The sequence below is a fragment of the Peromyscus eremicus genome, chromosome 10 (assembly GCF_949786415.1).
Source record: "Peromyscus eremicus chromosome 10, PerEre_H2_v1, whole genome shotgun sequence".
In the NCBI taxonomy this organism is placed as follows: domain Eukaryota; kingdom Metazoa; phylum Chordata; class Mammalia; order Rodentia; family Cricetidae; genus Peromyscus; species Peromyscus eremicus.
In genome coordinates this window covers 23,737,581-23,752,475 of record NC_081426.1, presented here as the reverse complement: position 1 = coordinate 23,752,475, position 14,895 = coordinate 23,737,581, and the positions used below count along the sequence as shown (strand labels likewise).

The 14,895-nt window shown below is 51.0% G+C and overlaps 1 protein-coding gene across 1 annotated transcript; it reads right to left on the bottom strand.

Annotated features, from left to right (window-relative positions):
- Window positions 1–4,256: 4,256 nt before the first annotated feature.
- Ddx56 (DEAD-box helicase 56) lies at window positions 4,257–14,437 on the bottom strand. The gene is made up of 14 exons (XM_059275491.1): window positions 13,808–14,437; window positions 13,566–13,727; window positions 12,761–12,921; window positions 12,448–12,618; window positions 12,242–12,332; window positions 11,519–11,763; window positions 10,441–10,560; window positions 9,814–9,927; window positions 9,625–9,719; window positions 9,003–9,076; window positions 8,803–8,892; window positions 8,015–8,120; window positions 7,410–7,483; window positions 4,257–7,110 (listed from the first exon to the last, which is right to left on the bottom strand). The coding sequence occupies exons 1-14, from the start codon at window positions 13,865–13,867 to the stop codon at window positions 7,033–7,035; spliced, it is 1,641 nt and encodes a 546-aa protein (XP_059131474.1). The 5' UTR covers window positions 13,868–14,437; the 3' UTR covers window positions 4,257–7,032.
- Between the last annotated feature and the right edge of the window lie 458 nt (window positions 14,438–14,895).

Here is a 14,895-nt window from a genome sequence, read left to right as displayed (position 1 = left end):
CCTCAGCTCAAAACAAAAAGGAAAGGCTGGGCATGGCGGCACACACCCTTAATTTCAGAATTCAGGAGGCAGAGGCAGATGGATTTCTGAGTTCAAGGCCAGTCTGGTCTGCGCAGCAAATTCCAGGACCACCTAGAGAACTACATAATAGAGAGACCCAGTCTCAAAAAAAAAAAAAAAAAAAAAAAGCAACAACAATAACAAAAAAGTAAGCCAGGCATGGTGGTGGCAAAGGCAGGCAGATCTCTGTGAGTTCGAGGCCAGCCTGGTCTACAAAGTGAGTTCCAGGACAGCCAGGACTGTTACACAGAAAAGAAAAATAATAGAGGATCGAAAGCTAAAAAACACTGAGATGAAAAACATCACAGGGATTTCTTGCCCATCAAAAGCACAGAGAAGAAAAGAAAAACTACATAATTTGTTTTTTTTTTCTTTTCTTTTTTTGCATTATTGTGTTCTCCTGCATTAGTGTTCATGTGATCATTGTGCACGGCACATGTGTACATATGGGTCAGAAGACAACTTTCAGGAGTCAGATCTCTTGTTAATGGTGGCTTCTGAATAAAGAGGTGTCTAGTACTTCCTTGCCAGGGCTTGGAGGAGAGACTGGGCAGTTCAGTCCATGGACCAGCGACCCTCTTCCTCTGTTATACATAGGTTCTAGCAGTGAGTCTCAACCTGGGCAGGGTCAAGAACACTGAACACAGACCACAGAACAGGGGAAGGTAAACCCAAACTGCAGAGCAGGGGAAGATGGAGACCATGTGTCCTGTGTCCAGTTTGAGCTGGGATGAGGCCAGAGGGACTGGCCATTCATGCTTAGAATCTATGAGGCATCTAATCCTCAAAGCGTCACCAGAGCTGATTGGTAGCCTCTGTCCAGGAACTCTTGACGTTGCGGTCATCGTCTATAACACGGCACTGCAGTTTCTAACCTTAAGCCAACCACTTGCACTGTGGACTGTCAGGACCCACAAAGAGCCTGAAAGAGGCCTGCAGCAAGACCTCTCAGACAGACAGTCTCTGCCTACAGAGCTGGTGTTTAGGGGATATGGGCGTCCACATCTGTTAGCCAGTCTTTCCAAACATGGGGCCTCTGGTACATCTCTGCCCTTGGGAGGAGTGTAGCTGGGGCCTCCCATCTAAGCTCTGAGTCATGGAGATGACGTGAAAGCCTTCTGGGTCATGGCTGCTATGCTGGGTGCAGAGTCCAACCTTGCCAAGTGAGTTCTTTCCATATGAGATCTTTCCTTCCCCATTTAATTGGACATTTTCTTCAAGATCTTTGGACCAGAGAAAAGAAAGGTATTGATACTCTTAGGGCAAAGCTTTTAATAGTGAGTAGCTGCACCCAGGAACACACAAACAACTTACCATGCATCTGCCTTCAGAGCATGCCCACAGGATGGGCAAGCTGCTAGAAACTGAAGTTTCATGAGTTGAGACAGTTATCAGAGGCACAGACTGGGTTCAGGACTGCTTCCTGGAGGAAGGCATGCTGGGTGAGAAAGGATTAATGCCCTAGGCCTGCCAAATATAACATATACACAGGACACAGCTAAACTTGAATTCCACAGAAAACAATGCCCCCTCGCTACGTTTCTTGAGAAATGCAATTGCATTCCAAATACTGAATGGAATACGGTTAGGTAGTAACCTTCTTTACCTTCCTGAAAATTTGAAGTAGATGAATGTCCTGCCCCTGGCTGATCAAGCAGCCTCACAACAGGTTTGAACTTGGCAGGCTAGAGATATTTGGACAGGACTCTCCTTGGCATCACTGTTTATCTATCTGCAAGACAGATGAGGGGTAAACCTCAAATGGCAGTCTAGGCAGCAGAGAATGGGCCTAGGCTTGGAAGAGAGCTGTCAGGAACACAGAATCCCAAGCCCTGCCCTAGATCTGCAGAACAAGCAGTTGGTTGATAAACCTGGAAACAGAACCGAGGTCTTCGGCACGTTAGGCAAACACCTCTGAGCCTATCTCAGCCCCAAACCCCTGTATTCCATGAGGATGGCTTTGTAATTTGGTGTACATGGGGGTTGGGGGGAGGGCATTGTATGAACATTTGAGAGGCATCAGGTGTCAGCCCAGAGGAGGGCCACACTATGTCACACCAGCACTTCACCTTTGTGCTGCATTAGCCTCCAGAGGAGCCCTCCAGATAGCATGTTGTCACCACTTCAAAAAGGCAATGTCTCTCCTTATGAGGCCATATGGCCAGTAAGTGGCTGTGATGGGCTGGCCCAGTCTCTATAACCATGCCTTGCTGGGTATGTGAAGATGTGCTGCTCTATCACAAAAGACTCTCTTGATGTGCCTTGCTCTGTAACTGTCATGGCCACAGACACCTTTATCTCATTCAATGTGAATCCTGCGGTTTGTTGGTACATGTGTAGGCAGTCAGGTGGCTGAGCTGGAAAGGCTGGACCTGTCCAGTTCTGGAGGTGTCTCAGGAAGAATAAGTAATGAGTGTGTATGCCCAGCACACAGCAGGTCTACTCAGCCCTCTTCAGTGAACCAACTTTCTCCTTCCTTTATCCTTGTTAAAAAAAGAGAGAGGGTCTCACAAATCACCCAGACACATAAAATAAATAAAATAAAAATAAACATAAAAAATTAGAAAAGGAGATGAGCCAATCATGGTGGCACACACCTTTAATTACAGAACTCAGGAGGCAGAGGCAAACAGATCTCTGTGAGTTTTAGGCCAGCCTGGTCCACAAAGCAAGTTCCAGGGCAGCTAGGGCTGTTATACAGAGAAACCCTGTCTTGAAAAAACCAAAAAAGAGAGAGGGGGAGGGAGGGAAGGAAGGAGGGAGAGAGGGGGGATGGAAGAAGCAGTCTCTTGTAAATGAAAGTAGCATCAATTTGTAGGCCCTTCTGTAAGGTGAACCTCTCATTGTCATTTTCCTGGGAAAGGAGGATAACATGAGCTGAGGCGTCTCCCTGCTCAGGTTCTACCTTATCACTATTTCCTCCCAGGGACATCAATTGTAAAGGTCAAAGTCCCACAATGGGTTCCTCAAAAGCTGAGTCATTAATCCTTGGCAGATGCAAGCAGAGAATTAGTGCAGAGCAACCTTCGGTCCAGAGGTTTCTGGACACACCCTGTCCCATTATCAACATGATATGACTATCTGGTCAGGATGCCATCCCCTAAGAACCCAGCATTCCTTTCACCTTTTACAGGAGACCTTCAGATTTCCAAGTTCAAACTGATAAATTTCAATCTGTCACAATCTTTGGTGACAACCACACTGGTATTTTCATCTTCAAATGTACCTTCATTCCCAGGGAATTTGCACAAGTAGGTCCCCTGCAGGATTGCCATCCCATCCCCCCACCCCCACCCTTCCTGCCTCAGCAGTCCCTCCAACCAACTCAAACCTCCAGCATCCTGGCTTCTCCATCCTGACTATCTCCCAGTTTGGGAACTACCCAAATGTCAACCCTCTACCCTGGGATGTAAGCCTTGAGGAATACACAATGCTTTTCCTCCTACAGGCAGAAACAGATGGTACAAGTCCTAACTTGTTAAGTCAACTGTAGCTCAGGGGTCCAAATCCTCCCCAGACAGGGTTTCTCTGTGTAGTCCTGGCTATCCTGGAACTCACTCTGTAGATCAGGCTGGCCTTGAACTCAGAGATCTACCTGCCTCTAGATGTGTGGCACCACTGCCTGGCTAGGGGGTCCAATTCTTGGTTCCCATAAATGTTCTTGCAGGCAGACTGTCTTGTTTCTGATTATAAATAAGGTCGTGGCCAAGGAACAGCAGGTTGCCCAGGTGTAAATAAAAACGTCAGACTGAGGCAGGCGGTGGTGGCGCACGCCTTTAATCCCAACACTTGGGAGGCAGAGGCCGATCTGAGTTCCAGGATAGGCTCCAAAGCTACAGAGTAACCGTCAGGGTTGGGGGGGGGGGGGGAGAAAGAAAAAAAGAAAATGTCAGACTGTAGGGCACCCCCAGACTGTAGAACTGCCTGGGTTTTTTGTTTTGTTTTGTTTTCTACTGCTTGGCGAAGCCTCAAGCTTCCAGCAAGTCCTGCCACTTTCTTCCTTTCCAGGCTTACCTTGCCAAATGCCTCCTAGTCCCAGGTAGCCCATTCTTGACTCTACTATGAGTATACCTAGTCTCGGGCTCATCCTGTCCTAGTTTAGATAAACTGTTGTAAGGTTAGTAACAGACTCCATTCCCAAACTGAGTCCAAGAGACAACAACCCTGCTAACCCCAAGCACCTGAATCTTCACACATGACAAGGTCATTTGGGCATTTTATTTATGTCAACTTGACAGAAGCTGAAGTCATTCGAGAGGGAACTTCAATCAAGAAAATGCCTCCTTGTGAGCAGGCTGTAGGCATGACTGTAGGGCATTTTCTTAGTGATTGATGGGAGAGGGCACAGTCCATTGTTGGTTGTGCCATCCTAGGGCTGGTAGTCCTGAGTTCTATTAGAAAGCAGGCTAAGCCATTAAGTAGCACCCCTCCATGGCCTCTGCATCAACTCCTGCCTCCAGGCTCCTGCCCTCACTACTTTTGATGATGAACTGTAAGCTAAACTCTCTCCTGCTCGAGTTACTTTGGTTACGGTGTTTCATCACAGCAACAGTAACCGAAGACAGTGAGCTCTACATACTCTCCCAAATAGATTCAGAAAACACAGGGAACGTTTTCTCCACAGCCTAAGTCATTTCATTCCCCAAAGGGATGGGCCTATTGCAACTGCAACAGATTACCTTACACTTACATCCCCTTTGTGGGACAGGATGGAGTAGTGACAGAGGTCCCAAGAACAACAGCTACTGCAGTAGACAACTAAGACATGTGGTCGTGTACCGCTGGCCTGGCCAGCCTCCAAACCCTACCTAGTTTCACATGCTGTGTGACCTCATCTGGGCCAGGTTGCTTCAGTTTTCAATTTATTTGTATGAAGGGGTCACAAAGGCTGTGGTACATATGTGGGAGTCAGCTCTCCTTCCACCATGTGGGTTCGAGATTGAATTTGGTTCATGCACCTTGTTGGCAACCATCTTTACCTGCTGGGCCATTTTGCCAATCCTACTGAGTCACTTTTAAGCCTCCTCAAGGGTTTCTAAGTTGGAAAGCATACATGTAACAGCTGCCATGCTCTCCACCACAGCTCTGGTCCCACTCCTTGATGATGTCACACAGCAGAGTACCAGCTTCATCTCCCCAGAAAATCTCACTAGGGAAATCTTTCTATTATTTGGTTCTGGTGCGTATGTTCTCACTATGGTAACTAAAGTGACAGGGTCATAGACAGAAGCCACAGGAAAATATATCCTGTTAAGAACAGGCATGGACACAACATTCAACTTAGTGCACTCAGCTGTCCAGGGTTGTCAACAAAACAGGATGGGAAAGTGCAGGAGTTGCTTTTTGTGCATGATGGTACATGCTATTATGCATGCAGAGGCCACAAGTTGGGGCCAGAGTCTTCCTCTATTGCTTTCCAGCTTATTGAGATCAGGCCTTTCACTGAACTCAGAACTTGCTGTTTTAGCTATTGTCTAGCCAGAAGCTCCAAGGATCATTGCCCTCCCCGCCTACAAGGCCCACAACAGAGTTGCAGATGCAGACCGCCATACCCAGCTTTTACATGGATGCTGAGGGCGCACACTCAGGCCCTCACTACTTGCACAGCAAGCATGCTATCCAGGAAATCACCTTTCCAGCCCCCAGAGTTGTTCTTTGTCTCCAGCTCTAAGGACTTTTTCTCACTTCAACTGGACATGACTGTACAAACACTGTGGGCATCGAGGCTCTGGAATACAGATCCACCCACTGACAATTCCCGTCGCTTTGTAGAAACCACAAACTCAGATCCTGTCACTTCCACCACACACCCTAACTATAGCCAAAGCCTCACCTTAGATTTGACACTCTTCTCCCATTGTCTCCTCCCACCACAGCCTAGCCTAATGATGCCCAACAGGCAAGCGACAAGCAGACAGCCACAGAGTGACACTGTAGCACAGGGGACACACAGGATGCTGGGCGAGCTGAGAAGCACCTCCTCTGAGTGCTGCTGTAGCCAGTGCTGTTAGGACACGGAGGAAGGGCGGTTGTGGTGGTCTGAAAGAAAGTGGCTCCCATGGGAGTGGCACTATTAGGAGGTGTGGCCTTGTGGGGGTGGGCTCTGAGGTCTCCTATGCTCAAGCTACGCCCAATGTCATAGTTCACTTCTGGTTGTCGGTGAATAATTCTCAGCTCCTCCAGCACTATGTCTGCCTGCTCACAGCCATGTCCCACCATGATGATAATGGACTAAACTTCTGCAGATGAAAACCACCTCAAATACATGCTTTCCTTTATAAGAGTTGCTGTGGTCATTGTGTCTCTTCACAATAGAAATCCTAAAACAGGTGTCATGAGTGTGCATTCATTATACTACCACTCATGTAACTGAAACAGACAGGAATTATCACACATCTTTCATCCAGGAAGGGAAGCCGGCTGCCTTGGCTCCCAGGGATCAGTGACTTTTCCCTCTGAATGTGAACATGAATGTGCTGGTGAGATCCAGGGGCTTGTGGTCAGGAATGCCGTGACCTGGGAACACAAGCCCATCTATCAGCTGATCTGGATCAACAGAGCTACAGGAACTAGATACAGGGCTCTGGGTCAGCCTTGGCCCAACACTGGACCAGCAGCATCAGGACAGGCTTCTCATGGCTTCCACCGCTGACCTCTGCTGGCCAATCGAGGTACTACATGCAGCAGCAAAGCCAGACAATACCACCTTTGAAAAGTTTGTTAACTCTGGAGACTTGGGAAAGCAGTCTCTTCGAAAGGCCAGAGGCTCACAGCCTGGGCAGCCAGAATCTTTATTCTGTTAAGCAGCAGGATGGCAGCCCAGCAGTACCAAGGAGATGGGGTGCCCAAGGCTGCTGCCTCAAAGTACGGTCTGTCCAGACGGTGAGCACCAGAGTGTGCCCACAGAGTGGGAAGCCCACTCACTCCATCCGGGTCGGGATGCCAATTCAGTGTCCGCAGGCCCAGGCCATCTCAGGAGGGCTTTGCTGTGGGTTTGGGTTTCTTTCCCCTGTGCCTGAAGTCGCGCAGTGGGTTCTGGGTCTTCACCTTCTACAGGGGCAGAGTCACAAGTTAGTTGTGAGAAACAGTCAGATGGTCCCAACAGAGTGGACAGGGCCGGCACCTGGCAAGACCCCCGTGCCACAAGCCAGAGACTAGTAGCTGCTGCAGACAATGTGAGGGAGGCCGGCTACGGCCAGAAAGAGAGCCTTCGGGCAGCTGTGCGAAACCACAAGCCCACACCCTATCCCTGGGAGTCCTATCCCTCCCTCAGGCAAGGCAGCTGCTGAAGATGAAGGGCAAGGCGGGAAGGAGCCCTGCTACTGTCCCAAGACTCCCAGGAGACATACCTTAGCCTTCCTACAGGGGGGCAGCTTTCTCCGTTTCTTTCGAGGATGCACAAGGCCACGAAGAGCAGCAGGAACTGGAAGAGATGCTGGGCCTTAGCGTAGCCTCACCCCTGCTTCTAAACTCCAGCTACAGTCCCCTCGACCCCCAAGAGACCTGGCCTCCAGCACTGTCCCATCCCCTTCTCAGTGCTACCCTAAACACCTGCGGCACAGTCTCCAATCCTGACCCAAGAAACAGTTCCAGCCAGGCAGTGGTGGCGCACACCTTTAATCCCAGCACTCAGGAGGCAGAGACAGGCGGATCTCTGAGTTCAAGGCCAACCTGGTCTACAGAGCGAGATCCAGGACAGCCAGGGCTACACAGGGAGTATCAACAATCCAGAGAGAAGAAAGAGGGAAGGGAGGGGAGGGTTGGGGAAGGGAGGAGAGTCTACATGAGATAGTACATGGCAGCACAGTTATTCATGTTCACACATGCTGTGCTGCTGGGTCTCTAGATCCTCTCATGTGCAAGCTTTCCCAACACCAAGCACAGGGGCTGGCGGAAGATGGCCAAGAAAAGGTAGGCCACTTCCTCCAGTCTCCTCACCCTCAGCAACACTCACCCAAGTAGTCAGGGACATTGCCCAGATGAGGTTTTACCACCGCAGGGTGCAAGGGCAGATCATGGCGTAGCAGCTGGAGGTCCCTGGGATTGTCTTCAAAGTATGTCTGACAGGCAGAGAGAGCTCAAAGTTTAAGAGGCACAAAAAGTGACATCACGAAGTTTGTCTACCACTCTGCTCTTCACCCTCCAGGACGGACTTCTCATGGTTTGCACAGCTGACCTCTGCTGGCCAAGTAAGGCACTGCATGCTGCAGCAAGGCAGCTATCACCACCTCCTGGAAATCTGTCAACTCAGGAATGTTTGCAACTCCGGGCAGCTAGATTCTAGTTCTTCTGAGTCCCAGCCACGGGTACAAGGACATGCCCTGCACAAGGACATCCTTCTCTATGACACAAACAACAGCCACTCTGAATCACAGATGAGATTCCTCATCACACCAAGAGCCTCTTCACTCCTTCCAGTGTCTGCGTAACATCCAGGTATGGCCTGAACACTCTAAGGCCCTGGTGTGGCCCTACGACGGGGCTTCCATCTTTGGCTCCCTGATAGTGTTGCGATGAATGTGCATGAATGCACACCCTCACCCCCACCCCCACGTACGCTCACTTGTGTCTAATGCCAAGTGCCCGTCATGAAGTATGCCCCCGTCCTCCCAGCAGACCAGCTGTCTTTCAGCTGGCTTCCTGTTTCCCTGCCAAAGGCCAGCACACTGCCCAGCTCTCTGCTTCTCACTCCCCAGAGCTAGGCCAGCCCTCAAAAAGGACAGCTCCCAAGCTTGCCCTCACCTTGAGCTTCTCTGAGTGCAGAAGCTCCTCCTTGATCTCCTTCAATCTCGCCTCTCGAATGGCCTGTTTGGTCACTGAGCGCATGGCATCCTGTGGGCAGACCAGGGTCAGACAGCCTTATACCTGAGCAATGGGGTACAATCCCGGGGTCACAGCCCATTCCACAACCACCCCCCTGCCCACCCCAGTGTTGAGCTTACCCTGCAGCGATAGCGAAAGCTTTCGATCTCCTCCATGTGGAACTGGTAGGGAAGCAGGATGGGAGCCTCACCCTCTGGGGAGAAGACAGCAGTGAGGGCTGAGGGCAGGGCCGTGGAAGGCCTTCCCTGGCAGCCTGCTGCTCCTCTTCCCTGAAGGAGGCTATCCCGAGACAACTCAGCCTCACTATACTTGGGTCTAAGAGCAGTTCCCAATATGCTTTGGTCAAGGGTTTGTCCTTGAGCCCCGTGTGCCATCCACAGCCTCAGCCTCACAACACACCATGTACATGTCTGATGTCTGCAGATGTCAAAAGAGGGTGCTGGAGCTACAGACAGCTATGAACTACCAAGTGGATGCTAGGGACTGAACCTAAGTCCTCTGAAGGAGCAGCAAGTACCCTTAACCACTGATCCATTCCTTGATTTAAAAGTAGCAACAACAAAAGGGTCTTGCTATATATCCCAGGCTAGCCTCGAAGTGTCAATCATCATGTCTCACTCCCCCATGCTCTTCAATGACAGGGGTGCATCAACATACTAGATACTGTTGTGGTAGGTTTCAAGGTGTGATGGGAGAAGCCTGGCTTCTCGAGACCCAAGAGCATGGAGCAAGGGCTCTTACCTCCACTGAGAAGCGACTCAATCTTTCCCAAGGAAGACTGTTCCGTGGGCAGCACAAAGGTCAGAACTATGCCTGGGTTGTTGGCTCGAGCTGTCCTAGAGTGGGAGGGGATCAAACATGCATCACTGGCCTGTCCACATCACCCCACTCCTTCAGCATGCCCTGGCTCACCACAGTGCCTCCTCCTACCTGCCAGCTCGATGAACGTAGGCTTCTGGAGTGGGAGGAAGATCGAAGTTGAGTACGGCAGACACGTGGTGGAAGTCTATGCCCCGGGCCACACCTGACTCTGGATCTGAGGCCCTGGGGAAACAGCCCAATGTCAGCCAGATCCTTACCCTCTGGAAAGGCATTCTCAAGTTCAGTCTCTAAACTACCTTGTAAGCAAAGCTGAATTACCTCAGGGCCAAACCCTTGCCCTGACCTCAGTTCTGGGCAGTAGCAGAACACAATGACCCACAAACCACCCCTGCGACCCTGAACTCTTCAAGCAGGCAACACCTAGAGAGTGTCCCCTTCCCCCCAGAAACATGTTCTCTGCATATCACAGTCACATGCCCGGGACTGACTGGACCATCTCCCCTGTAAGTCAGCTCACGTCACCCCTTGCCCAGCCTGACCCTGTGCTGTACGTGCAGGCAGGGCCCCGACCACCTTCTCTACTTCTCCATGTCTGTCCAGGGAGCTCAGCAAGGCCCACAGGACTCCCTAGTATAACCGTCCAGAGTGTCTGCTCTATGCACTTTGGTTTTAGCCTGACAAATGCAGAAACGGGCCTCTTGGGGGAATGCTGACAGAAGAGAACTGTGGACTTACTTGTCTCCTTTGGACCCTCGGCCTCGCCGCTTGCCTTTGACCGGGGGTCCCAGGATTTCAGCATCTGTTGCTATGACACAATCATAGAAGCCTTGGTTGAACTGTGAGATGATGTGGCACCTGCAGTCCGAGAGGAATGGTCAGCCTGCGGCACAAGAGGCTCCTCCCAGTCCTAGCGTCATCCTAACCACCATCCTTTCCTACTTTGTCCTCTTTAATCTCCTTTATCATCTTCAGGGCCGTGCCTCAACTTCCTCAGTTGGAAATGGAGTAATGGGCTCAGTGGTTAAATTCACTGGCTGCTCTCCCAGAGGATCCACGCTCTATTCCCAGTACCAACATGGTGGCTAATATTGTCTGTAACTCCAATTTTAAGAGCTCCAACACCCTCTTCTGGCATCCACAGGCGTCAGGCATAAATACATGAATACATGCAAGCAAAACACCCATGCATATAAAAAATAAAAATAAATAATTTCTTCCCCTAAATGGAGCACCAGTAAGTATTTCAGGGTTGTGAGAAATACTCATCAGGTATGTTGAGAGTCTGAGCCCCAGCAAGTGCTTAAAAAACAGGAACAAAGCCAGGCAGTGGTGGCACATGCCTTTAATCCTAGCACTTGGGAGGCAGAGGCAGGTGGATCTCTGTGAATTTGGGGCCAGCCTGGTCTACAGAGCAAGTTCCAGGACAACCAAGGTTACATAGAGAAACCCTGTCTCAAGAAAAAAAAAAAAAAAAAAAAAAAAAGAAAGAAAGAAAGAAAGAAAGAGAGAAAGAGAGAAACAAGAACACGGGGCTGGGTGTAGCACTCAGCGGCTGGGCGCTTGTCCAGCATGAACAGGCTCTGGGTTCACTCCCTAGCACTGCAAAGGGAGGAGAGGGGAGAAGCTGTGTGAGCTGACCCATCGCTTTAATTCCAGCACTTGAAAACTGAGACAGGAGGACTGAAGTTCAAGGCCGGGCTGGACTACAAATTAGCACAAAGCCCTATCTCTTACAAAAAGAAAAGAATGAACGGGGTTCTCCTTCCGTGTTTCTTCTCAGCTTATCTTCACCAAGACACAGACCGGAACAAACCTGGAGCGCAGCGGGAGTTCTCCATTGAGCACGCAGGAGGGGATGCTGAACTGTTCCAGGAAAAGACGGAGCCGGTAACCCCTCTCTAGACTGTTGACAAAGAGCAAGGCTTTGCCCCGAATCAGTGACAGCTTGAGCAGGGCATAGAGCAGCAAGAATTTGTCTTCTTCAGTTTCACAGACCACCTGAAACTGCTGCAGCTGGTCTGGCCCCGGCAGCTGCGACTCCTGCAACTTGAGGGTAACCTAGGAAGACACACCTGTGATCAGGAAAGAACGGGAAGAGGCGCTATGCTACGTCCACTGCCTCACCAACCAAAGCACCCACATCAGTGCAGAGCAGACAGTGAGCCATCACCCCATCTCCCCACACACACACCCTACCCCTAGGGTCGTACCTAAGAACTCAAAGCACCCTAACTATTGTGGTACACAGAAACTATACATATATACTATACATGTGTACTATACATATGTACACTATACATATATATACTATACATACAGCATCAGTGCACACGACAAAGAGAAACAGAGACAGCATGCAGCACGGAAGGCCTACAAGATGGTTCTGAAGACTGCAATATATACAAGAGAACTCTGATCTTAGAATTTTGGCTCCCCTCGAGGACACAGTGACCCCAGGTAAGCCTTCTAGGCAAAGCATAGTTTGGACTGGGGTGTCCCCGGCTCCAGCTCCAAAGGCTCCCTCAGCACCCCTTACCGGGTTATGTAGCACCAGCTCCTTCAGAGCTTGTACGTCCTCATTGAAAGTGGCCGACATGAGGAAGGCCTGGTATATCCGGGGCAAGTGACTGAAGGAAAAACCAGGACGAAACAGGACGCGGTCAGGCTCGAGTCCCACCCATCCCACTCCAAGTCTGGACTCACGGAGGGTCCCACTAGGCGCCACTTCCATCTCTTCCTCACCAGAGAAGACTCTTGAGCTCGTCTTCAAAGCCAAAGGAAAAAAGAAGGTCAGCTTCGTCTACCACCAGCAGCTCCAGGGAGTCACGGAGCTTCAAGCTGTCCTGCTGCAAGTGGTTTAATATCCGGGACGGAGTCCCCACCACCACATCTGGCTTCTCCATCAACATAGCTCTGCAGGGGGCAAGTTACAGGGAGCACGAATTTAGCCTCCAGAACCTCACTCTGGCCGACCTGCCTTCTCTTGCTGTTCACAAAACCAAAGCCACATCTTTGCATAGCTCTGTCCCTTTAGAACCCGGCAGCTTTCACCTACCTCTGAGAAGCTGTGTCTTCAGCAGCTGAGACATTAGCCACTCGCACATCCCGGGCACAGTAAGCAGCCAGCTGCTGGATCATGGACTGGGCCTGCCGGGCCAGCTCCTTAGTAGGAACAAGGACAAGGCCTCTCACAGCCTGTTCCGTTACAGGACCTGTCTGTAAAAGCATGAATTAAAGACTGTTAAAAGTACTGGGTGGCGGTGGTGCACATCTTTAATCCTAGCACTCGGGAGGCAGAGACAGGTGGATCTCTGTGAGTTCAAGGCCAGCCTGGTCTACAGAGCGAGATCCAGGACAGGCACCAAAACTACACAGAGAAACCCTGTCTCGAAACCTCCCCACCTCCGCCCCCAAAAAGTACTGGGTCCACCTGATGCTTTTCTCCACCTCTTCCGAACTGTGGGGACCGTACAATACAATGACTTAGCTATGTTCTGATAAACTCTTAATCCTGCCCACCTCAGAACACTAAAGGGAGAGCTTTCACGAGCACTGAAATTTGAAAATAACTTGGTGCATGTCGGAAATTAACACAGACTAGGTATGGAGTTGATGTGTATTCTCTAGATAAGAAACGGTTTATTCAAGATTACAACACGGCCGGTGGCGGTGGCAGCAAGGCCTGGGTAGAGAGCCAGGTAACCTAAACTCGATCTGACCTTATGCTGCAAATGGACCTGGTTCTCTCTAGCCCGCCAAACACAAGCAAGGGAGCAAGAGAAACCTTTGCAGAGGGACCCTTCCCTCCCCAGCCTTCTGGGGCTTCCTTCCTCGTGCCCACCGCCCCTCTCGCTACCTACCGCCTTCTTGTGCAGAAGCAACTGCAGCATCGGAAGAGCATAAGCTGCCGTCTTCCCGGAGCCTGTGCGGGCGCGGGCCAGGAGGTCCTTCCCCTCCAGTGCCAGAGGTATGGCCTTCTCCTGGATCAGCGTCGGTCGCGACCAGCCCAAGTCGGCGACAGCCTAAGATGGTAGAGGACGCGGCTCAGGCGGCGCCGAGTGCGGCGGCACGCCGGGTCCCAGCTCCACAACCGCCCCCATACCTGCAGGAGCCGGGGATCCAGCCCCATGTGTTCAAACCCCAGCGCTTCTTGGTCCTCCATGGCGTGCTTCCGTGCTGACAGTGCGCACGCGTACGGGCGGGACAAACTAACAACTAATCAGTTCCGGAGGAGCCGTCACTTCCGGGAAGTTTTTCCGTGTGGGAATCGGTGTTGTAGCAAATCTGTGCGGCTGTGCCGTGCGCAGGCGCAGAGGCGGTCTCTGAGCGCCTCGGAGTCTTGGGTGTGTGTGCCCAGGCGCCCCAACCTTCCCTGACGCACAGAGTGGCGGGGCAGGACCCAGCCTGCTAAATTATGGTTAGGATCCGACCGCTTTTCGGCTGAGGAGGAGGAGCAAGGCCGCCACTTAGGCATATGCGCAGAGGAGTTATAGGTCTGTGGGTAACCAGTGTGAGGAGACTCTGACAGGGCTGCAATCACGACAGTGTTAACTATTAAGACAAATGTTAAGCCCAGCGGTGGTAGCGCACGCCTTTTAATCCAGCAGTTGCGGGGCAGAGGCAGGCGGATCGCTGAGTTCGAAGCCAGCCTTGGTCTACAGAGTGAGTTCCAGGACAGGCAGAGCTACACAGAAAAACTGTCACAAAAACAAAACAAACAAACAAACAAAACCCAGCTGCTATGAAGACTCTGGCGGATCCTGCCACACGTCCTGCTGTCTTTCACAGCTCGCAGAAGTGCTAAGTCGACCCGACCCCTTCCTGGGACCCGACTTTCCCAGAAAACCAAAACCAGAAGGGCTCCAGTCAGACAGTGTCACCACATGCCAGCTAGGCCCAATCTTCCAGAATCCCTTTCCCTGGGATGTTCTTGGGACCTTTTTATTCTGTTGTTCTGAAACGGGTTCTCATTGTTTAGCTGGAATTTGGCAGGTAGACCAGGCTGGGTGGGATTAAAGCTGCACCACCACGCCCGACATCATTGGAACCTCTTAAACACTTTCTAAAGCCAAAAATACAACGAACTGTGTCTCCGGGTCTAGTTAGGCGATGTCAGGCCGGGTCTGAGCACCCCCACTGCGACCACTTCCATCACAAGAGAACTTCAAAGAACTCTGCTCCCTCCTCAGC